General features: G+C 42.8%; 2 protein-coding genes across 3 annotated transcripts in view; both read left to right on the top strand.

Moving 5' to 3' along the window:
- Window positions 1-23,950, top strand: part of LOC123982746 (stonustoxin subunit beta-like) — an 868,592-nt gene that overhangs the window by 55,380 nt on the left and 789,262 nt on the right. The gene's annotated exons all lie outside the window — the stretch shown is intronic.
- The window catches only part of LOC123982743 (serine-rich coiled-coil domain-containing protein 2-like), a 39,693-nt gene continuing 17,225 nt past the window's right edge, over window positions 1,483-23,950 (top strand). Inside the window, exons 1-12 of one of the 2 annotated variants that reach the window (XM_046068539.1) lie at window positions 1,483-2,869; window positions 3,578-3,745; window positions 3,853-4,029; window positions 4,108-4,184; window positions 5,182-5,355; window positions 14,413-14,503; window positions 16,290-16,374; window positions 18,142-18,237; window positions 18,824-18,938; window positions 19,975-20,058; window positions 20,225-20,311; window positions 20,396-20,521. In XM_046068539.1, coding sequence (XP_045924495.1) covers window positions 1,528-2,869; window positions 3,578-3,745; window positions 3,853-4,029; window positions 4,108-4,184; window positions 5,182-5,355; window positions 14,413-14,503; window positions 16,290-16,374; window positions 18,142-18,237; window positions 18,824-18,938; window positions 19,975-20,058; window positions 20,225-20,311; window positions 20,396-20,521 — 2,622 coding nt within the window. In that variant the 5' untranslated portion in view covers window positions 1,483-1,527. The remainder of the gene's footprint in view (window positions 2,870-3,577; window positions 3,746-3,852; window positions 4,030-4,107; window positions 4,185-5,181; window positions 5,356-14,412; window positions 14,504-16,289; window positions 16,375-18,141; window positions 18,238-18,823; window positions 18,939-19,974; window positions 20,059-20,224; window positions 20,312-20,395; window positions 20,522-23,950) is intronic. The other variant, XM_046068541.1, reaches the window with a different exon arrangement.

Here is a 23,950-nt window from a genome sequence, read left to right as displayed (position 1 = left end):
CACATGTCTCGGCTGGTAACAGTTTGTTTCAGCGCTGCTGCTCCTCGTCCGCTGTCAGCGCTGTAAATCATTTTCTTTGTGGGCGTGTTAGGGTTCGTCTCGGACGCCTACAGAGGAATTTTCTTTCAGCAGCATACAGATAAAACATGAAGCTGTAGCTGCAGCATTTTCAGTCGGAGAGAAGAGCTTTTCAAAATGCAGGTTACTGTCTCTAGAATAAAATTCTTTTTCTAGTTTGTATGTAAATCTAAGTAGTTTGTGTTCGGTGAAAAAACTTAAATGGTACAAAAGTCAGCACCAAACTGCCAAAGTTAAAAACAACGTTTACGTCACCAAAACAGACATTTTCAGATCTAAAATGAACAATTAAATGACGGATGGTTTTGTTCATTATTTCACTGTAGGATCAACCGATTACCCGCTGTTCTGTCTTCCTTCAGTAATATTATATATAATATACAGGTGCTGGTCATGTAATTAGAATATCATCAAAAAGTTGATTTATTTCAGTAATTCCATTCAAAAAGTGAAACTTGTATAATGTATACATTCATTCCACACAGTTATAATCAAAATTAAAAGGAATGAACACTTGAAATATATCAGTCTGACGACTAATGAAAACCCAAAAAATCAGTATCTCAGAAATTTAGAATATTGTGAAAAGGTTCAATATTGAAGACACCTGGTGCCACACTCTAATCAGCTGATTAACTCAAAACACCTGCAAAGGCCTTTAAATGGTCTCTCAGTCTAGTTCTGTAGGCTACACAATCATGGGGAAGACTGCTGACTTGACAGCTGTGCAAAAGACGACCATTGACACCTTGCACAAGGAGGGCAAGACACAAAAGGTCATTGCTAAAGATGCAGGCTGTTTTTTTTTTTTTTTTACATTATTTCTCAGTTTTGCTGTCCTTTTCATGTGGTTATTCTGCCGCCCCAATGTGTAAACACCTTGGAACAGCCTGTTAAAACACCCTCAGAAGCTTCATCTGTGCTGTATTATATATATATATATAATATATATAAGCAGCTGTCATCGGTCGATCCGCCTTAGTTTACATGGTTTGTCCACCAGAGAACATGTTTATTTCTACACTCTTAATGTTCCGCTCACTGCGTATTCTGGTCATGGTCTTTTAGAGATCCTCAGGAAAGATGTTTGTTTATGGTGAAACATGTATTGGCCTACATATCAAATGTTTTTAAACTCTCAATAATCATGATTGGTGTGAGTGTCCAAATGATTTTTGTCATAGAGTCATTTCATTTTGATGCTTGTCAGGATCCGTTAATTCCTTCAGCGTCAGAATCGAAAGTTTTGATCGTGTATGAACCCACGCTAACGTAATGCTAACTGCTTTGCTTGAACCGATAAACTGACCTGCTGCTGATTTTCTGACAGGAAAATATATTTTCTAAAGAAATTCAGTTCATCTTCCATGTGCTAATGTGAAAAACTTTGTCTCCTTCCTCTTCAGCTCCTCTGGCTCAGTGTCTCCATGGTGAAGTGGGCGGGGTCTGATGTCAGCCCCGCCTCTTGACGACCCTCCCGCCATGCCCACCATGGTTTCTAGGCTGCCCAAGTTCGGGTCACGGCCCAAATCCGCCGCACCTTCCAGTGGCGCTCAGACGGATCCGGCTGCCACCGCGAGCTCTGGCACCTTCACCAGCGCCGCCGCTACCAGCAGCACCCGCCTCACCAACGGGTTCTACCACCACCCCGGCCCAGCAGGGGGCAACGGCAGTTTAACGGCGCCCCCCGCTTCCGTTAAGCAGAATGGATTCATCAGAGTGCCGACGGCGTTTTCCATGAAATGGAGGAAAGAAAATGGGACGGTGGAGGATGGAGGGTCGGACGGAGAGAGGGAGTGGAGAAGAGGGAAGGGCGGGAACGTCGGGCAGAATCGCTCCGGTAGCAACGTCCATCAGTATTATTCCCAACAGGGATCGCCAGTGGTGTCTCAGCGGGACGCCAAGAAGCCAACCACGTCTTCTGCAGGAAAGGGGCGTGGCTTTGGCCTCCCTGTAACATCCTCATCGTCGCCGTCGCCACAGTCCAGCCCCAGAACTCTTCCTGTCTCTAAAAGTGGATCTTACGGTTCCAAACCGAGTCAGACTGCATTTGGGCTAATCAGTAGCACAAAACAGACCCTAAACGGTCTTTCTGGATCCAAACCACGGAGCGGAACCAATGGTTTTCTGAGACAGCCTCACAGCTTTGCTCGTTGTGGCGGTTCAAGGCCAGGTTCTGGTCCCGGTTCTCGATCTGGTTCCCCCCTCGAGAAGAAACCCCCGGCCGGTCGCTCCCTCTCCAGTGACAGCCTCGGATCCGGTCCTTCCGTCCAGCTGACTGACAGGGATCGTTTTCGGTCACGTAGCCTGACCCAGGTTCGACAGCAGCCCTCCCCCCCCCTCACCCCGTCCTCCGTCTCCTCCTCCTCCCTCTCTCTCAACCCCACCGGCTCCTACTCCACCAACAGGTCTGCCGGGCGAGGACTCAAGGAGCTGACGGCTCCCTCCTCCGCTCAGGCTCCACCCAGAGGCAGCTCCGCAAAATCCCCGGTTACCAGCCAGACTCCTGAGGGAGGGGTCAAAAGTTCTGCCGCTCCGGGGAGGTCCGGGCTCCGCGTCCCCTCCCTGCTGCCGCCCTCTGCCTTGAAGAAGCCCCTCCTACCCGCCGTTGGCCCCGCCTCTAAGCCCAGTGGCATCAGCTATAAGCTCTCACGCCCATCACTCATCAAGCAGTCCCGCCCCGTCCGAGTGACCCCAGCCAATGACCCTGGAGGTGACCCGGAAGTGAACCTCGCACTGACAGCGAGGAGACACTCTGTAGAGACGCCTTCTACCACAGACAACAGCCCAGGTGTGAGACTCTCATCAGCGACAAAACAAACTCACACTCCCTAATAGGAGTAAATAGTTTTTAATTTTTAATTTCTGACTCGTCACATAATAATCTCTTTCTGTCCTTTCCCTCATCTCTTCTGATTTTCAAATCAAACCTCATCTTCAAAGTCACATTTTACTCTCGATTCTTCGCATCTCCCACGTAATCTCTTTGATTTTATGCCATTTTACATCTCTGACATCTTAAATCACTGATTTCTTCATGTCATCTAATCCCGTCTCTTACCTTAAAGACAGTGTTGTAGTCGAGACCAAGACCAGTTCCCCGCAATACATGACGCACAATAAAATGTGGAACGAGAATTAAATGCTAATTCATTTGTGATTCAAATGAATTAAACCAAACATTTCAAACATTTGGTAAATGATGTCACTATAATTATCGTTATTACACAGCGCAATTTTTAGCACTACATTAGTAGAAAACAACCTTTCTTTTCTCTGCGTATGGAAATACCCAGGTGAAATGAGTTTATCTTATCTTGACTGGTCTTGAAATAAAATTCTGAAGTCCTCAAAGTCCGAGACGAGACCGAGACCGTCAAAAAGTTGTCATGCATGTAATCCTTCATCTAAACTACTCTTTATTGTAAATGTTGTCCAATGTTTCGTCTCAAATATCTCATCCAATCTGTTTCTGTCCACTTTTAATGTAATATCTCAGAAAGTACCCCAGAGGCTCCGGAGACAGGGGGGCTGTCTGCAGAGCCAGCATCCCAGGTAGAGGTGTCTATTGTAGGGGAGACGCTGGAGGACATGTCCCTGTCCTCCACCTCGTCCCTGGAGAGAAATGACACGAGTCAGGAGTATATGGACGACTTTGACAACCTCGGTAAGACGGGACAGGAAACACAGATGCTGCTGTTACTTTTTATGAACGTATGTACGGAGGGTCGGTGCTTTTACGTAAACTAACGCCGTCTTGCCTTGTGTCTGTAGGGAACGGCGGGGAGGGCATACTGCTTCTTTCCTCTAAAAACGACGAAGACGACTCAGGGCTCGACCAATCGTGCGCCAGGTTCGACGATGACCAAGTGGCTGTACGTGGCGTTTCCAAGGCGGCGGGTCTCTGTTTTCTGGACGACGGTATGGACTGGGCCGCCATGAGACTCGGCGGTGAGTTTAAAAGGATGTAATGTACGGGTTCAGGAAACGTCTCAAACATTCAGTTAACAAATTCTCCTCCTCTCCAAGGTGAGCGAGGGGGGGAGCATCAGCTGACCCAACTCTCCCGTCGGAGGAGGTCCAGTCAGCCGGACTACCATGACCAGGTACCGTCACAAGGCAGATCAATGACAGTCACTTAATAACTGATTGGATTTCCCTACTTCCTTACCAAGACGATGATATTACACCAACCAACCTTTTGACCCTTGGTACATAATATTTTGTCATTACAATGATGTAATAGTACAAATGTAGATACGTGGAGTGGCGTGATACTTGAGTCACAGTTTAAAGGTGCAGTAGTTGCAGATGACTTTTGGATTCTATCCAACAGAGTGACACATCAGCCACAACGTTCACCCGAGAAAAGGGCAGTTTCCAACCTCCTACCAGGAGCTGCGTCACCCAAACAGCTTTTAAATTATCCAGCAGCTCTAAAGAGATGCTGGAAGGAAGCATCGATTTGTGGTTTCTGCTATGAGTCCATTAAAACCTGCGTGTTAAGAGCCAGAGAGTTTGAAGAGACGGATTAACACTCTGGTCGTACCTTTTAACAATCTAATGCCGGTTTCACGCGCAGTAATCTGAATAAACCCGACCTGCTAATTACTCCAGCTGTATGAACCCAAAATAAACATTTTGCTGTGATTTTGGTTTTAAATAAACGGATCAAACTGATGCCGAAATAACGACATCATGATGCTGATGTGTTAAAAATATGAAGTCAGGCTTTGTCGGGTCTGTCGGCAAGATGGCAAGCAAACACCTTTTAAAATGCATGTTTTCCGAATGGACTTCGGATCAATCAGGTCTGTGCTATGCGGACGTCTTTCATATTAAAGTGCAACAATAGCTGGAATCAAGTAACAGACACATATTTCCCAGCAGGAATCGTGTTCCTCCACGCCCAACGCCCTACGCTCGCATCGTCTTATGTGGTAAATCAGCATTAGTGCAAGAAAAATCTGAAATAATCTACAATATTGGCAAATAAGGAGCTGTGTAATCTCCAGTCCATCACGCCGTCTCCCTCGCTCTCTCCCCGTGTTTCCGGCTTGTATCCACCATCAACTATTGCCAGTCTTTTCTGAACTTCTGCAGGGCGGCTCGTCCCTGGACCTGTCCCCCTCGGACAGCTGTGGGTCTGGAGGAACCTACATGTGGGACGAGGAGGGCCTGGAGCCACTGGGGGTCGCCGCCACGACCGCCTCCATCAACACCAACAGCAACACCACCCATCACATCGGGAGCTTCGACTCGGACATCAACAGCATTGTAAGGCCTGAACCCGACAGGTTAGAGTAGATGAACGGGAACACAAGCAGAAACTTTTCTATGAGTCTTTGTTTATTTCATGAGGTAACACACCAAGAAATGTGCCAGCAAAGGTAAGGATAAAATAAACACTTGATTTAAAATATCTAAATAATCTGCTGTGCAGATGTGTTTTGAGGAAGGAAATGCACTCGACACATTTGTTAGGAGAGTAACACTGAATGTAAACAACTTTTCTTTGTTTAGAACAAACTCCACAAGAGTAAGATTACTGAAAAGAGATGAGGTGGATAATCAAACAGATCTCTCTTGTACTAAACAGTGTAAGATGTGAGGAATGTCTGTTCGTCCTGCAGTAAGTCAAGTCTTCTTATTATATCAGGAGATCAAAAAACTCGCACGTTAAAATTTGTCATCAATCAAAGTAAGAAATGTAGTGTGATCCACTCAGGGCTCGAGACTAACGGCGTCCTGTCCTCCTGGGGAATACAGAAAATGTGTTTGGGAGGAAGAGAAATATTCTGTAGGACGCCTCTGGGACGAAAGAGATCATGTAGACCTCTGTGTTTATTTATTCCGATCACTTAGCAAAGGATAAACTGAACCGACCGAGCGCTGACGACAACGGAGGCCGTCTTCTCACGCCGTTACTACAGTCACGCCGGACTCTCGCAGGAAGTCTGCTCGCCTGTTCCCGCGGTACAGCTCCAGCTGTCCTCTCGGTCACAGACGGCTTGCTGACCTCTCAATCGCGGCCAGCAGACTCGCTGGTAGAGTTTTGCATTACAAACATCTAAAACCTGAAGCACGGTTTGGGACTGTGAGCTGCAGAAGTCACTATGAGGATTTGTGCTGAGATTTCTGCCTGATGAAGTGCTGGTTTCAGTTTCTACCTCTGATGAAGTGCAGTGCACTTGTCTCATTCAGTACCGTCTGAAGGGGAGCGCAGCACAGTAGAAAGCTTTGAACATGAGCAGAAAAGCTGCTGAAACAGAGTCCAGGAGTTTATACCTGAACTGAAATTAAATAATTTATCGTGGAGGTAAAAAGGTGCCTCAACAGATAACTCTTCAGTTTGTTTGTAAATCTTTTTGTTTGAATCAAGCAAAATAAATATTATTTCTTTTATCAATTTATAATCATTTATTATGTCATGTGATAATAAAGTAAAGAAACAACATTTGGATTTTGGGACGCTTTACATTAACTTTAGGACGGTTCAAATTGTTTTGCCCTGGATCCACTTAGTAGGAAGAATTAAGAAAATATAAGTTCTTTTTAAAGCCCCTAACATTAGTATGTAAATTGATTGATGATTGAAATGTTCAGGGTGTTTGTTTTTTTTGTGCCACTGAACTGAGTTTAATATTCCAGCAGCATCAGCTCTGTGCTGCCTCTCTGTCCTACTTGTTTGGCTTCCAGAAACTTTATCCCATCTTGTTGCTGAGCGTTGGACAGCAGATGGTTTCTGATCAGCAGCAAACGGGCAGAAAGAGGCCGCCACTGACGAAGCTCGGGTCTTTGCTGCAGCCGGCGCTTGTTGCACATTTTTGGAACTAGTCTGAACTTGAGATCTTAACTGCTCTGTAACTACCAAAGCTGCTGCTTCCATAACCATCAAATCTCCCCACATAATAGCACCTGAAGGCAACATGTGTTGTTCGGCAGTCCTAAATGTCTGAATTTTCCACCAGCACTTGAACCGCGTCTACTTTTTGTCAGTTCTGGTTACAGTTCTGCGTATCGGCTTCCGTCACCCTGAAGCACAAACAGAAACGTCTGTTAAAAACCATCTTTATTTGCAGTCCGGCTGCCGTTAACAGTCATTAGTCATAAAGGAAGAGGCATAATGTGATATCATGTCATTGATTCTAAACATATGGACTGAATCTCAGTAGTTGGTCCAAACAAAAAGCACATTTCTCAGCGAATCCTCACTTTTTTTATATTTAGAAGTAGTTCCAAAAGCTCCAATAAAAACTTTAACTGTTTGTCTGTTCTCAACCAAACGCAGGATATTAACAAATTAAGTTAAAAGCAGGACAAGCTGCCACTTTTCTCTGCTCCAAGCACACCTGCAGAGCTAATGAAACCATATTCAAACTAACCGATTCACAATTTTTAAAGTAATTTAAGAATTATTATGAATCCAGCAGAATCTGAAATCAATCCTGCATCTCTGGAGGTCGGAGACGTCGTCCGTGTTTGTGGGGATCAGTCGTCGTCTGCGTCCTGTTTCATCAGCAGGACTGTTGAAGTCTGAATGAAATCCTCTGGCTCCCTCCTGTGTCTGTGGTGTGAATTACAGCCACCACTGCAAACCGATCAGCCTTCACAGTGCAAGGCTTTCACTGGTGAATGCAGGTGTGAGGCAGCTCGCTGGAGTTCGTACTGTTGTCCGGTACTTTCACAGTTTAATCAGGTGACGTTTAAATGTCATTTAACTTTTGCATTCCCATTTTAACTCCTTCCAGCAAAAAGGAGAATCATTTCTTTTCACTAGAATTCCAGCCATAAGTAACACAATGACAGAAAGTGAGGCTATTTAGGTGGTATGATTCATGCACTTTCTGTAATAAATAAATAATCCTAAAGCTAAAATCCTATCATGGGACAAAATCTTATCAAACGGGGGTCCGTGGACTAAATTGTGTCCATTTAGGGGCCCTTTTGAGAACTACTGTTTACCATATCCTCAGTGTTTCTGAACATAGGAACATGTGGCTCTTCTGGTTAAAATAATCATCATTCATGTGGATAGCTTAGAAAGTCCTCCGCCTTTGCTAAAGAGAAACAGGTCTCTGTAGTTCCTGATTTAATCCAACATTGATCCAGAATTTGAGAGTGAATTAATTGAATCTGCATGTTGTAAAATCATTATTTTTCTGGAGCGTACCTCATTTTTAAAGCTCTGTGATTGGATGTTTCCTGCCGAAATGCACCTTGGGAGTCGTCGTCGTCAGCTTCTGTCCTTCAGTCTCTGTGTCCGCAGGCTTTTTACCAAAGACCTCGAGCTCTCCATCTTTTGTGCTGATGATTGAGCAGCAGCGCTCCAGCTGTCAGCAGAACGGTTCTTGGGAAACATCTTGATCTTCTCCCGCCGGCAGTTTGTAGTTCAGTTGTCGATCGGATGGCTCGAGCCTCGACTGTCCTCTGTTCACTACCGTTAATGTACTTCCTCACTAATGTTGAGTGGCTCTTAATGAGCTCTCAGTCTTAATGCGCCCCGTGTGTTAACGAGCTGTTACAGAGTGATTGACCCTAATGAGCTCAGGGCCTTAATGATCTGAGGACATTAAGGAGTTCTGAACTGATGTGTGAAGTCCTCCCTCTGTTTTTCTTTACGATACACCGTATATACCTGTCAGTGTTTTAACAGCAGCTCAGACGTTTGTTGACACAAGCTGTTAGTGATGATGTTTGAAATGAGCAGCAGGGGTCAGTGTCGGTCCGAGGACAGGCTGTGTGCGAGGCCGGTAACGCATCAACCTGCTGGTCAGACAGCCTGATATCTGTAGAAAGCTGATGGTTTGTTTGTGTGCGAGGGTCAACACCAAAAAGCTGCTTTTTGTTTGTCGGTACAGCGCTGCCAAATCAAGTGAGGAAGCTGGGCGATGGAGGAGGGAGCGCGTGTCCCCTCCATACAAGACAGAAACATCGATTAGTTCGGAGACGGGAGCGAAGACGAGGAGGAAGAGCTGAGGAGGTCAGAAAGGATAAGAGGGAGGAGAATCAAAGGAGAGGAAAATTAGGAGAAGGAGAGGATCAGAGCAGGAGGTGAGACGAGCAAAGGACTGGGAGAGGAGAGGAGGTGGTCGAAGTTACGTCGAAACTAAACTGAATAAAAAGAAAACATTTGAATCCACTAATGAGAATTTATGAATAATATAAAGGCGGGTTCACACCTAAAGGTCTGGTTTCTGAACCAATGAGAAGATCATGCATTGGTTCACAAAGGCAAACACGGTCCAGAAATTTTAATATAAAGCCGTTATTATTATTGTTATTGTCATAAGGGGAGGGAAAGGGGAAAGCATTCTGGGGCCCAGCTGCTACCTGCTTGGTAATAAAATGTTTTCTGATAAATATGAAATATTATAAAGAACAAAGGACATTAAATAGTAGAGTAATAATAAATACATTCTTATTTAGTACGCTTCCTGTGATTTGGTTTGAATGGTGTTCACATAAAACTGAAGTCTTATTCAACCACATGCATGTATTTATGGCTCCTGGTAAATAAAAAAAAACCCTCCACTCCCCAAAAATATCTCTTCTTCAGCTGCTGGACCTGTCGCACTAATGAGCAGCATCTTCGCACAGTTATGTTTCTGCCAGTAATGTCGTCTAACAGATGTACGGATTAGATTCAGCTGTAAACTAATCTACAGCAGATGATCTGAAGCAGATTTTATTATAATCATTTTGAATGTTCTGCCCTCAGATTTGTGAAGTGATCCACTTTTTGGCGTCAAGTGTTTGTTCTGACCATAAAGAAAACGTTAAAGAGGTGGTATTCTGCTTTTGGCTTTTTCACTCTCTTTTTTGTGCATGTAACAGGTTTGAAAAGTGAAAAAGCCCAAAGGGAGTTCCCATCTCCCACAGAAAACTCTGAACTGCCTGAAAACAGCTCGTTTGTAGTCCAGCCGCTTCCCTTTCATCCCTGTGACGTCACAGGGATGAAAGCTAAACGCACATCATATAACGCTCGCCGAGCGGCGACTCCGACACGCCCTCAGAAACGGCGAGCTGCAGCACACAGCTCTCCTCTCCCTTCCAAACACTAGCTACCCTCCAGGCAGTCAGTGGACATAAAGTTGTTCCTGTGATGTAGAGACAGAGCTCAGTTAAAACTTTATGGATACAGATTAATAACTCGCCGCTCTGAAACTCGAGCCGGTCGGCAACACGTACGGCTGAACCCGAGCTGTTTACCGGCTTCTCGCTGACCCGCCCTTCTCTGCTTCTGATTGGCTAGAAGTCCTTAACTAGGAACTGAGCATGTGCAACTCCCAACAAAGATCGTTTAGAGACAAGATGTATCACTCCATAGCTAAAACGAAGCCTTCAACACAGGCTGAAAAGAGGAGCTGCAGCAATGTGCAGTAGGACAAAAATATAACCATGTAAACCTGCTCTGGTACAAACTCTGAATAAGATGAGGAACCTGAAAATGAGCAGAATACCAGCTCTTTAAATCCACAGCTAACCATCTGGTTTCTTCAACTTTCACTCGAGCAAAAAATTTTCCTTTAAACTTTAACCTGATTTTATATTTAACCTGTTAATTGATATCGAATGCTATCGAAGTTTTTTATCATGATAACATTTTCTTGCTGTATCATCTGTATTTCATTTTATGTGTAATGAATCTAGAATATATGACAGTTTTAAAGTTAAATTACAGAAGAAAATCAGCAAATTTTCAAGAGAAGACAAATTAAAAACTTATGATGAAAATGAGGCTAAAACTTAACTGACAAAACCTAAAGTAAAGCGTATTTAACCAACCTGATTAGAAAACTAATATAAAGACAAATCAAAAGGAGAGACAGGAGGAAGGGAGAGATTTTAACAGAGAAAGATGGAGGCCGGGAAGAGAGGAGGTGAGGAGGAGGGAAAGGTAAGAGGGGAAAGGGGGAGTAAGGTGGAAAGGAAGAGCAGAAGATAAGAGTAGGAGAGAAAAGATGAGGAAGAAGAGGATGAAGGCAGAGAGGAAGAGGAGATTAGGAGGTAATGTGTTGATGTGGATGGCTGAACTCAGCCACCAGGGCCGGGCTGCTGGGTGTGTGTTAGTGTTTAAATGCAGCAGTTATTCAGGGTGAACGTTTGGTTTCCTCTCAGGTCACTGTGGTGTGACTAAGCTTCTCCAGGCAGGAAACAACGAAACAAGCTGTGTGTGCTTGAAGTCAAACTTCTTCTGCTTCGTTTCCAGTTTCTCTAAATTTTCTCTCATCTTTAAGATGAAGTCTGCGTTTGATTTATGCGTTAGGGTGAAGCTTTTTAACTGCTCCCCAACGCCTGGTGCACACTGGAGGCTTTTAAGATCTGAAATGATTTTTAAAAACGTGGGTTACCACAAACAAAGCAGAACGCACACACCAGACCCTCGTTTTCAAACACAGGTATTTGAAAACAAGGGCAATAAGCACAATGAAAAATGTTCTTATATATTCTATATAATATTCTAACATTAAATAAAAGTACTGTGTTAATTTCACAGATAGGCTATATATAGTATAATGTGAATATATTCCTTATAGTTACTATATTCATTATGATGTCATATGTAGTTTACCACTGGACCACTATTTTAATTCCAGTTACAGCAGTTTCAGATAAGATCCAGACGGCAACCTTAAGATTCTCTATCTAACCCCCTCACACTACTGGATAATTTGTCCTGAAACACTGATCAACCATTTTTTGACATTTTATAGACAAAATAACGAATCGATTAAGCGAGAAAATAATCGTTGCTGTCTGTATAATCGATAAATTATTGGTTTGGCTCTGTGTCAAATGTCATGTACTTTGATCATCAGTATGTTGGCGTGCTGATGATGTTTAGCAGGTTAATTTAGCGTTACCGGCTTACTGTACACATCGCAGTGTGAAACAAAAGCGGAACGATAAGAAACAGAACATCAAGAAAACATTTATTACAATATTAACAGCCAGTTAATATTATTTACACAGTACAGTCTCAAAACACACATCTGTGAGAGTTCAACAATCTGGCCTGAATATTATTTGATTTAATAATGATTATAGGAAGAAGATACTGCCCAATAATAATGACGTAAAGTTTGAAAGTACATCTCAGGGCTGCGACATTTTGCAGCAGCGTGAGCATTTTTGCTACTTGCACATGTACGACCCGCAAAATAAACTGTAGAGGTCGATGAGTTGGAGACTGATGACGCCGTGGCGGAAAAAGGCAAGAACACGCCTTCTCTGACAGGAATGGCTGAGGGAGACACCATGAACTGTCTCCGCTGCACCACATTGAATGTAGTTGTTTTGGTTTCTTTTTTGCGCTGTAATGACAGAGGTAATAATCAGTCAATCTTTATGTGTCCCCGTAGGGAAATTAGTTTGTAGCACAATCAAGTAGGCATTACATCATACGGCACAGAGATAACCATCAGACATACTGATAAACACACTAATTTACATAATTCCCATACCCCGCACCTTGCCACTGATTAAATTAGGCAGACCAGGCCAGCTGAGCATCCTGCCTATTTGGATATGTATGTGCTTTACCTGTTTAAAACCTTAATTACTTGAGGCACAAATGAAAATTTTGATCCGTTTATGGTAAAAAGAGGGAGGCAATATCGTTGCCCAGATGGCAGCAGTTCAAATGAAGAGGCATGGGGGTGCCCTGACAGTTTAAAGGCCAAAACGCTTTCAACAAAAGAACAATAAAACATCTGAAGCATTTTGTAGTGGAAATTAAAAGATGACAGTTTCTTTAAAAAGTACATTCTTTGTTGTGACTTAGTGCTTCTGAGGTCAGACCACAGATCCCACTTATATGGAATATGGCCAAGCACAATGCCAAGGTATTTGTAATTTATAACAGATTGTATAGGCTCCCTGTTAATAAAAGTAGATGATTGCAACGTTCTAAAATAAATTGACATTTCTTTTGTTTTGGTGGTATTTAGAAGGAGGCTTGACTTCTCACACCACTTTAGGAATTACTCAAGAACTGGCCCATGCTCCTGCTCCTCCTCATATAGTAGGCTCATCAAGGCGGTATCATCTGCATACTTAATAAGGAAAGTGCTGGTGCAAGACTTGGTATATAAAATAAACAATAAAGGAGATAAAACACATGTACACATAGCACATAACACAAAGATGATACTTTGTTTACATTTCTGAATGTGCATTTTGTTAAGCACAATTCAATTAAAATGTGACTTTGAACTAAAATAAAACATTGTAGCTTGTGTATTTATTACGAAAGCATTTATAAGTAACATAGTTCAAATGGGGAAAATGTAAAAACTTGCTTTGCAGGTCCAATTAGGGTGTACGTCCCTAACTTTTTTGCCTGTGCCCCTAAAATTTTCAGAGAGGGGCTGCAGTGCTCCCGGTATAAAAGAAAAGTTAGTCTTGAGCCCTGCATCTGAATCAAACGCTCGCTCTCTCCTTCATTGTACAGACGTACAAAGACTGCCATTGATCAACAGGCTCAAAAGACCTTCTCCTCACAATGATGGAAGGTCTTGTTAGTTTTTTCTCAGCATCTGGTTGAAGCTCACACTGTCCTTTTGTATTGTAGCTGCTATTTTACAGAAAAGGGAAATAAATTGGTTTTGATATTTGTTTGTGTGTGTGTGTGTGATTTTTCAGGGATTTTATTTTGTGCTTGCAAGGGCGAGAAAAGTTGTACTGTGGGACCCTGTCTGCTTCACCTTGTAGAAAATTGGAAATCAAATAGAGGGTTATTCAGAAATACGATCTTGCAATACATATGCACCACCTTGCCAGGTGTAATCAGAACCCTGCACCACCAAGATGACAACATAGCAACAAGTGCCCAAGCCCAAGAGAAGGAGCATAAACACCTGAAGCCAACAACAGTCGTGAAGAATTGGCCTCAGGTGTCTCCAGCGGCTCTCGTTACAGGAGCCAGGAGCACTAACGAGCCAGCGGTATCAATTATTTTGATAACGACCCCACAAAGGGTTATATAGCTGGGACTCCCTGCCAGGACCGAAGAAGCCTCTCTGATGAGAGACAAAACATGTCAAGAGTATCTTCAACCATGTCCAGTTGAACTTGTTTTTAACCCATCTTGGGCACGCCTTGAATAAAACAGTGTTTGAAATGTCGACTGACACAAACCTGATGTCTACTGCTGATGTTTTAGATTATTCAAATATGTTTTGGTCTTGTATCAGTTCAGTATGTTTTATTGGCACGTGCAACAGAGAAAGTAATAAGCACTTTTACCTGTACACTGTAAACCTAGCAAAGAAAGATAAGAAATTTAATACAGCACATAAAAGCCGATGTATCTCTTTCTGTCTCTAATAGGACATCTTGAACAACCTGGACTCTTGTGATCTGGATGACGATGACCTTATGCTGGATGCAGATTTACCAGAAGATGCCTCACTGCATAGCGGTATGTTTGTATGCGTACGTGTCTAGATTTCATAAACTCACAAAGTATTAGTATAGATCAAACCAATGTAATATTTTACTCTAAATGGCAATTACGCAAAACACTTTGTTGTTAAATCATCAGTACAAAAGAACAGATTGTAGCAAATACAACAGTTTGGATTCTTTTACATAATTGTTCTTTTTGACACCTAAACAGTTTCATTTCAGTTTAGCTAACAGTTCAATTTAGCAGTTGGTTCAGTTTAGCTAACCGTTCAATTTAGCAGTTGGTTCAGTTTAGCTAACAGCTCAATTTAGCATCCTAAACAAGTTGGTTCAGTTTAGCTAACAGCTCAATTTAGCATCCTAAACAAGTTGGTTCAGTTTAGCTAACAGCTCAATTTAGCATCCTAAACAAGTTGGTTCAGTTTAGCTAACAGTTCAATTTAGCATCCTAAACAAGTTGGTTCAGTTTAGCTAACAGTTCAATTTAGCATCCTAAACAAGTTGGTTCAGTTTAGCTAACAGTTCAATTTAGCATCCTAAACAAGTTGGTTCAGTTTAGCTAACAGCTCAATTTAGCATCCTAAACAAGTTGGTTCAGTTTAGCTAACAGTTCAATTTATCATCTTAACAAGTTGGTTCAGTTTAGCTAACAGCTCAATTTAGCATCCTAAACAAGTTGGTTCAGTTTAGCTAACAGCTCAATTTAGCATCCTAAACAAGTTGGTTCAGTTTAGCTAACAGTTCAATTTAGCATCCTAAACAAGTTGGTTCAGTTTAGCTATCAGTTCAATTTAGCAGTTGGTTCAGTTTAGCTATCAGTTCAATTTAGCAGTTGGTTCAGTTTAGCTATCAGTTCAATTTAGCATCCTAAACAAGTTGGGTCAGTTTAGCTAACAGTTCAATTTAGCATCTTAAACAAGTTGGTTCAGTTTAGCTAACAGTTCAATTTAGCATCCTAAACAAGTTGGTTCAGTTTAGCTAACAGCTCAATTTAGCATCCTAAACAAGTTGGTTCAGTTTAGCTAACAGTTCAATTTAGCATCCTAAACAAGTTGGTTCAGTTTAGCTAACAGTTCAATTTAGCATCCTAAACAAGTTGGTTCAGTTTAGCTAACAGTTCAATTTAGCATCCTAAACAAGTTGGTTCAGTTTAGCTAACAGCTCAATTTAGCGTCCTAAACAAGTTGGTTCAGTTTAGCTAACAGCTCAATTTAGCATCCTAAACAAGTTGGTTCAGTTTAGCTAACAGCTCAATTTAGCATCCTAAACAAGTTGGTTCAGTTTAGCTAACGGTTCAATTTAGCTTCTTAACAAGTTGGTTCAGTTTAGCTAACGGTTCAATTTAGCTTCTTAACAAGTTGGTTCAGTTTAGCTAACAGTTCAATTTAGCATCCTAAACAAGTTGGTTCAGTTTAGCTAACAGTTCAATTTAGCATCCTAAACAAGTTGGTTCAGTTTAGCTAACAGCTCAATTTAGCATCCTAAACAAGTTGGTTCAGTTTAGCTATCAGTTCAATTTAGCATCCTAAACAAGTTGGTTCAGTTTAGCTATCAGCTCAATTTAGCTAACATTTTAATTTAGCAGCTGAAACAAGCTTGTTCAGTTTCGTTATCAGGCCAGTTTAGTTTGGATATTTTCAGGACTTTAAAGACATCATGCTGATTTCAGAGAAGTTGTCTAATGTGTTATTTTTTTTATGATCTCACTAGTCCTATTAAGCTTTTTATACTCTAAATAAACTCTGTTTCATTTGCAATAACACAACTGTTTCATCATGCTGCTGGTCTGAACCCTGCAGATGGAGACGGCATTACCCACATGGCTCAGTGGAGGATGAGACAGCTCTGCTGGGGAACTCAGGACATCCACAATGACAATGAAAGGTGATGGAAGGCACTCTGTGTGCTGGATTTAACCTGCAGACTGGTAGTTTACATGGTCTGCATTAGAATGAGGTCATTGTTGGGGCTGACTGGGACTCAAAGATATTACAAACGTTTCTAGAGAAGTCTTTTCAAGTTAAATGAGAGACCTTCACGTCTTCCCAATTATACTGTTGTAGTGCTGCCAAAGTTTTAGCTTGCGGTGGCAGAAGGAAAGGTCGAGGGGTTAGCCAAGATCAACAGGTTCCTTACTGTAAGTAGCATGAATGTTGTCAGCAAATACTGACTGTGCACAGACTTTTGAGCTCATGGTAATACAGTGTCGTTTGATATTGGGAAAAGGTCATGGATGCACCACTTCAAAAAGTTTCTCTTTATTGGGAGCGTGAATGTGTACAGCCAGGTTTTCTCTTATTAGAAGATCAGCTTGTTAGAAAATGAACACATTGGTGCACTTGGTGGGAGTAGAATGTAGCTGCAGAACCGGAGGCTGCAGTTTCAGGAACGCAATCCTAGGACTGGAACTGCAGTTCTCGGACCCTTGTTTTCTTTGATACCGCCAGCTAGCTATGTACTCTCGACAGCCCCCCGAAGCCAGTTACCCTAACCATCACAGAGTGTGTGCCTAAACCTAAGTTATTGATTAAATGCATGTCGACCGGTTCACCCTACAGATTCGCACATCGGCCTCACGACCTACGTGCTAGTGGACAGGGTTAACCTCTTTCGTGTTGCTGTGCATTACCACCACCACTCCACTAGATGGCGCTGTCGCAAAAGAACTATGTTGCCTAGAACTGCGGTCCCAGGATTGCGGGGGTCCTGAAACTGCAGCCTCTGGTACTGCAGCTAGATAATATTGCTTGGTGGAGCTGGAGAGAAAGTCGTAGGGTTACTGATGGGATCATGAATGTGTTGTACAGTTTTCTCAGCTAAATATGAAATGGCTGTTTTTTAATAAAGCCCACTACAGAATATCTTATTTCAGTCTTGATAGTTCAGTGACTTTCTAAAACTAACTGCTGAACACTAATTGTGGTTCACGGCCTTATGAATCGTGTCCTTTGACGTCATGTGTTCACAGTCCAGTGAAAAACCTTAAATGGTACAAAAGTCAGCAGCAAACAACGTTTACGTCCCCAAAACAGACATTTTCAGATCTAAAATTAACAATTAAATGACGAATTTTGTTCATTATTTCACTGATGAACAGCTGCTCTGTCTTCCTTTATTAATTAATATAAATATAATGGGGTGGTGATGGAGCAGTGGATAAGACACATGCCTTTGGTGTGAGAGACACGGGTTCAATCCCCCGCTGTGACACATCCCCCAATGTGTCCCTGAGCAAGACCCTTAACTCCTCGTTGCTCCAGAGGCGTGCGACCTCTGACATGTATAGCAATTGTAAGTCGCTTTGGATAAAAGCGTCGGCTAAATTAAAACATGTCAATGTAATATTATTCTGAGGCTGTTCCAATGTATTTATTGTAGAAATGTGTTTACTTCCACTGAATAACTTGAGGCAGCCAAGGGAATTGGCTTGAAGCTATAATCTGGTACAATACATCAGATAATAAAGTTTTTGTTTTACTGAATGCCTTTTAAGTAAAATAAACAAATACTTGATCTGATAAAATTTATAGTATTTCTCAGTTTTGCTGACCTACACTTTGTCTTTGGCTTCTTTTGTTATTCTGCAACAGTGGAAGGAAATAAAGCCTTGAAACACATTTGACCGTCGTGCATTATGTTCGTCCCCCACAGTGTTTTCCAGTGCTATAAACTGACTGAGGATCCTGGGAATAAGAGGACAGACACGACCGGGGACAGCGACCTCATTCTGGACCTCTGTCCTCCAAGGTAATTCAGAACATCTTCAGTATCACTAACACCAGGACTCACTGTTCACTAGAGTAGGACTTAAGGTTAGGGTTAGGAGCGAACTATCATGTGTCATCATTGTTGTCGCTAACTGAAATGCTAGCCTTATATTGATTATGTCCTGGCAGTTCTTTGACATTTAACATCTTGTGTACCCTCCTTTTCATAGAGTTTATATAGCGCTTAAGCCCCCGCACCACCCACCTCCCGGTGGACCACCGTGCGACCTTATCTCTGCAAAAATCTGTCTGGTAGTCAAGACAAGTGATGTTTGAACCCGTTTGAATTGTTCCCCAAATTACACAAATGGTTGTCAAAAAAATTGTATGTTGAGAAAGTTGCATGAATCATAATCGTACATAACTTATTCTGAAATAAGGTCCCGGGGGGCGGAAGGGAGGGACTTAGGCTCTTTATCCAGTGGAGTTTTTACTCCAGTATTTTAAGGAATTTGTGGCAGAAGCCATTTAGTCATGTCCAGTATTTCATGCTCGTCCTTGAACGCAGCAGACGGGTGCATTGACCAGATGTGATCACTTTTTGCGTCTGCCCTTCACCCCCTCAGGTCTCCCGGCCTGTCTCCTGGTACTCCTGGTTTGGGTCTCGATGTGGAGGAACTGGCTGAAGACTGTTCGGCAGTCAGATCACAGCTGGAGTACCTGCAGAGGTTACTGCTTCAGGTGAGACAGCATGCAGACAGTGCACTGTGTCCCCAGGACAACGACAGGGTGTATGTGCAGAATTTCAAATACAAGATTTACAGGTTTGTTTGTAAAAACTCTGTTCAAGGACATGTAGATATTTAATGTTCAGGTTTGCATGATGAGGCTGAAAGATCCAACCACTTGTCAGTCTCTCAGTGCTGTCTGACTTCCTGTCTGTGGCTCTCAGCTCCGAGCCCATTGGTTCTTCCTAAACACGTTCATCTTTCATCATGTTTAAAACAGGCTCAGTAATTTTCTAAATCAGCTGCTCACTGCGGTTTTTATCAAATTTTACTCAAACTTTTGCAATTGTGCATTTGTTGGGGACTATTTTCGGCAGCGGATTAATCTGCATGATGTGTCTTTAATAGGACAACAATGGAGCTCTGACACGAAGGAATAAGATACTTAATACTTTTTAGTGGGATATATTCAGCGTTGGTTTGGGTCTTAGGGTTTGTTGACATGAGACTCACCAGACTGATCCTCTAAGCAGCGGTGAGCTGCAGCCTGTTCAGTTCTTTGCAACCAAATGCAAACCAAAACAGATATGGTTTGGTGTTTGAACTGTCATCCAGGTCAAGTTTTTACCACCTAAACATGAGTAGCAAGACAACAGCTCAGTGTAAAGGTCTTTAATACCTACAATTAAGCCTCTTTCCTACATGCACAGTAATCAGTAAGAGTCCGTGTCGTGTGCAAAGTGAACATGAAGTGAACCTTTGTTCAAGCTCATTGGTCTGAAAGAGTTTTTGCATTCCTAAGTGTCTTTTCATTGACTTGATCTTTAAGGGGATCCTGAACTCTTTCAGCTCAGCGTGACAATTTCAACAAGTCTTTTGACACAGATGTAAAATATTCACATTTGAAAAGGGCTAAAAAGTAATAATGTTCCTACAAATGGCGATCATTGCAGAGCCGGCGAGACCGCACACACAAAATGTCTTAAGGAGACAAAAGCCACTTCATGATAACGTGTTCTACAAACACGTATGTGCTGTATGTTGTTCAGGAGGAGGAGGTGGACGATGACACTCTGACCACAGACACTCTGAGTCCTGAGACCCACGACTCGTACCACAGCTCGGACACACAGGTTGGCATGTTTCAAGCTTTATTTAAACAGCAGAGGTCGACCAATAACAACTTCAAATTCTCCTGCTTTCCTTCAACCAAGCTCGGCTTCTTCTGCTACTGTAATAAAATCCTACATTTCCCAGAATGCCTTTCCCCCCATCCCTAACTTGTGCGTATGTGATTAGGTGCAGACTCTCCTGCAGGAGGTGCAGCAGCTCAGAGAGGAGCTGAGAAGCCGAGACCGAACCATCGCACAACTCACCCTGCAGCTGGTCTGTGTCTCTCTCTCGACTGTTTATCCTGCTAAATATGACGTAACAGTTTATTAACAAGCCTCCATGTCTATCTGTGAGCAGACTGTTCCGGCGGTGACCACCAGGTGTCGCTGCCAGGAGGCGACAGGGAGGATGGATCGACACACGCAGACGAGCGTGACGGAGAGAGAGAGCGTGGCCTCGCAGACGCCCTGGACAGAGCACACAGTGAGCGTCTAATGTCTTATAATACTGACTGGTTATCATCTTTCATGCAGAGATAAAAAGCTTCACAAACAGGATTCAAAACAACATTTAGCAGAAAACTACAGTATGACTGAAATCACCCTGAAACATTAAAAAATAAACAAAAGGAAAAGATATAAATAGAAAAACATAGAAAGCTCTGAGTTTCAGTAATGACCGAACAGCCTCCCGCAAAGTCTCAGTGAAACCAAAACACCTTATTTTCTTTGTCTTTCTCTTGATTTTTTTTAACTTTATTTTTGTTTTGTGGGTTATATATTTAATTCTCCTTGTTATATTTTTGTCTTCCATCTGTTTCTTCTTCCTCTAAAGCAAATTCTGTTGTGTAAGAACTAGGGCTGGGCAAGTTAACGCGTTATCATCGCATTAAGTAATTACACTTAACGCAGTTTTTATTATTAGTTTGACAGTCTGTTGCTCACTGGCTCTGAATACACAGTCAAACCCTGGGTCACAGGAGGGGGGGGGGGGGTTGATCAGCCTGCAAATCAGCTTCAGCAGACTACGCTGGATGTGGGAGAAGCAGATAAACAAAAGCAAGACAAGCGATCAAACGCTGCAGCGAAGAGGAGAGCTGCATGCTGGTTAGTGTTGGGGAAGATGTCGGTCTGAGGAACGTTCTTAAAATCACAGCGTAGTCTCTTGGCCCCGCGGGGCCGCTCGGCGCTCCTCAGGTGATCAGACAGGGAGACGAGCGCTCCCCGAGTAAACGGCAGGCGCTCTGTGGATAATAACCACGGCAACGGCTTCTCTGTGCTACACAGCTGTAGCCTGTTTAACTTAAGTTAAAATTATACATAACTTTACCCGATATGCTTACATCTAGTTTTGCGGGGACGCTCTGCCGTGTGAAGTCCCTCCTGTTGATGCCCTGTTTAGTGAACAGTGACAGATTCTGGAAACTCACAAACAGTGAAGATCAGTCTCTTTTTTTCAAATGATTCGTGCTGCGCGTCGCATACAAAAAGTTCAACACAATTCAACTCCGGCAGCAGGCTGGCGCGTGCGTGAGGCGAGCACTTGAGCTCACTCTAACAAGGGACACTTGCTGCTGAACATACCGTAAAACTTTAAATAGCCCGGGCTTTTATTTGCTAACATCCCTGAATTGACCCTGCCTGTATTTGGCCTTTAATTCCTTTTGCACAAAACTGAAACTACTATGAAACAGTTTATTTATTTCAAACAGAATATTACTTGTATAAAATCATCACATAATATCAAATACACGATGTTCTTTTGATCCAGCTCCGACAGACGGCTTATGCGCTTTTATTTTGAAGTAACATCACGACAACAACGCGGTGCAGGATGAGAGAAGTCAGCAGACAGAGAGCGATGGACTTCACGTGACAGGGTTCACAACTTAGATTCATTTTTAGTAAAAGCTTTTGATCGGTGGACCCTTACAGACTAAAGATAAAACATACGAACATTCTGACTTAAGTGCTTCAAAGGTAACGGGAGTCGGCACTTTTCATCTCTTGTACCAGGCAGGTTACACCAGTAAGTCTATAAGAATTAGACTTTGGGGCTCGTTGTTTCCATTAAATGAACTGAACGACTGAATTGTGGAGAATCTAACCGATCTAACGATGTGCAGCATGTCCACTGACAGATTAAACATTTATATTTGTATTAACGATCTGAGCAGCTTAGAAGCAGCGAAAGCGGCGACACCACGGGGTTCAAGAGGTTTAATACATCCAAAGAACTTCTATAAAACCAGACGAGGCTTCTAATGGAGACCTGCGTTTATTTGTCAATGTGTTCCCACAGCAGGCCAGGAGACGGGGCAGGCGGCTGTTCATTGAAGTTTCACAGTTGACTGTTTCTGAAAAGAAACATGTTTCTGCTGATACCCCAAGAAACCTGGACTCTGATGGTAACTTGCTTTATCCAGCTAGATAAAAGGAAACGTCCTGGCAACAGCAAACAGCTTTGGTTTTATATTTAATTTGATCACATTAATGTTTAAGTTTACAAGAGATATTTTATTGCTGCTGTGTAAAGGGAATACTGCTGGGAAAGAGTGTTTGCAAACCACATGTTGTTGCACTTTTGTGTAAACAGCAGTACATTTAAATTAAAAGTGCGCCAAACACTACTTCAGAGTTCATTTTTCAATTTTGCGCTCAATCGTGATTTAAAAATCTAATCGTTGCCCAGCACTAGTAAAGAGCTATATAAATAAAGTTTGTTTGCTTGCTGCCGGGTGAGCCTTCACAGACCGGCCGGTTTACGGATGCCACCTGAAAGGGGTTCTGGGTAATGAAGTCCTCAAAGTCCAACTAGTTGTGTCTTTGCCTGAGGAGCTTTTGTTGTGTGTTTGTATTTCAGTGTTTTAGCTCGTCAAAAAACACTTTTTTTTGGTTCAAGATTTCCGAATCTAAAGTCCGTGTCCCTTCCTTTCGTCTGACTTCCTGTCCTCTTGTTATGAGTCAGCATGCTTTCCTTCTCTTTTCTCTTTCCGTCTGTCTCTCCTCAGGCTTTTCCTCCTGCTCCTTTCCTCTCTCCGCCCTGGCAGTATCAGCGCTCCAGGCCTTACAGGGCGAGGCCGAAGCCCAGCATCCCCTCCCACCTCGCTAGAAAAAGTGAGTCGCATAAAGTCTTTTTAGACTAATTAAATACTTGTCAGTAGGCCATCGTCTCATGGACGGGGATACATATTTTGGCAGACTGCGTGTCCAGCCTGGTAGGACCAGTAGGCTGCTGTTACCGTATGAAAAGTGCTGTTTAAATGCATTATTAAATTGTTAGGATAATAATTTACCCTCAGAACAATTCCCAGCCATATCCAAAGGCTGTCCATGCAATGGAAACATGGAGTACAAGGAGAAAATATTGTCTACAATGCTGCATTCAGTTTAATGTACACTCAGTAGATGTAACGTTGAGGCGAGCGACGTGTTAAACTGATTAGTGATCTTAATTTTTGCAGTATCGATACTTCTGTCAGGATCCAGCTTCCACGCGGGAACATGGACGACTGAGTGATCGACTCCGTGGTCAGTTAGAACATCGTCAGACTGTCGCGAAATAACTGTTTGCTTTACGAGGGAAACTGAAACTGCTCGTTTGGTTTAGACATTCTCAGTTCAGTGCAGCGAACGATACGAAGTTCAATAACGTCAGCCTATGAAAGCGTTCTTTTAGTCCGCGTGCTAGCTCGCTCTGCAGAAACCTCATTGCCAAAACACTAAAACGAAACAATCCACGTTTTATTTTTCATTTACTTTCGTGAAGTCCAAGTCCGCCTTCACCGTTAGATGCACGCGCGCTCCCGTGGCACGGGGAACACTTTCTATCAGGGATAACCACCTTGGCACCGGACAGTGGCGTGACGTCCTAAAGGATCCGACTAGTTGAGACACATTTGTTCCGCCTTTC

This window comes from Micropterus dolomieu, linkage group LG14 (assembly GCF_021292245.1).
Source record: "Micropterus dolomieu isolate WLL.071019.BEF.003 ecotype Adirondacks linkage group LG14, ASM2129224v1, whole genome shotgun sequence".
Taxonomy (NCBI): Eukaryota; Metazoa; Chordata; class Actinopteri; order Centrarchiformes; family Centrarchidae; genus Micropterus; species Micropterus dolomieu.
This window is presented reverse-complemented; position numbering and strand designations above follow the sequence as displayed.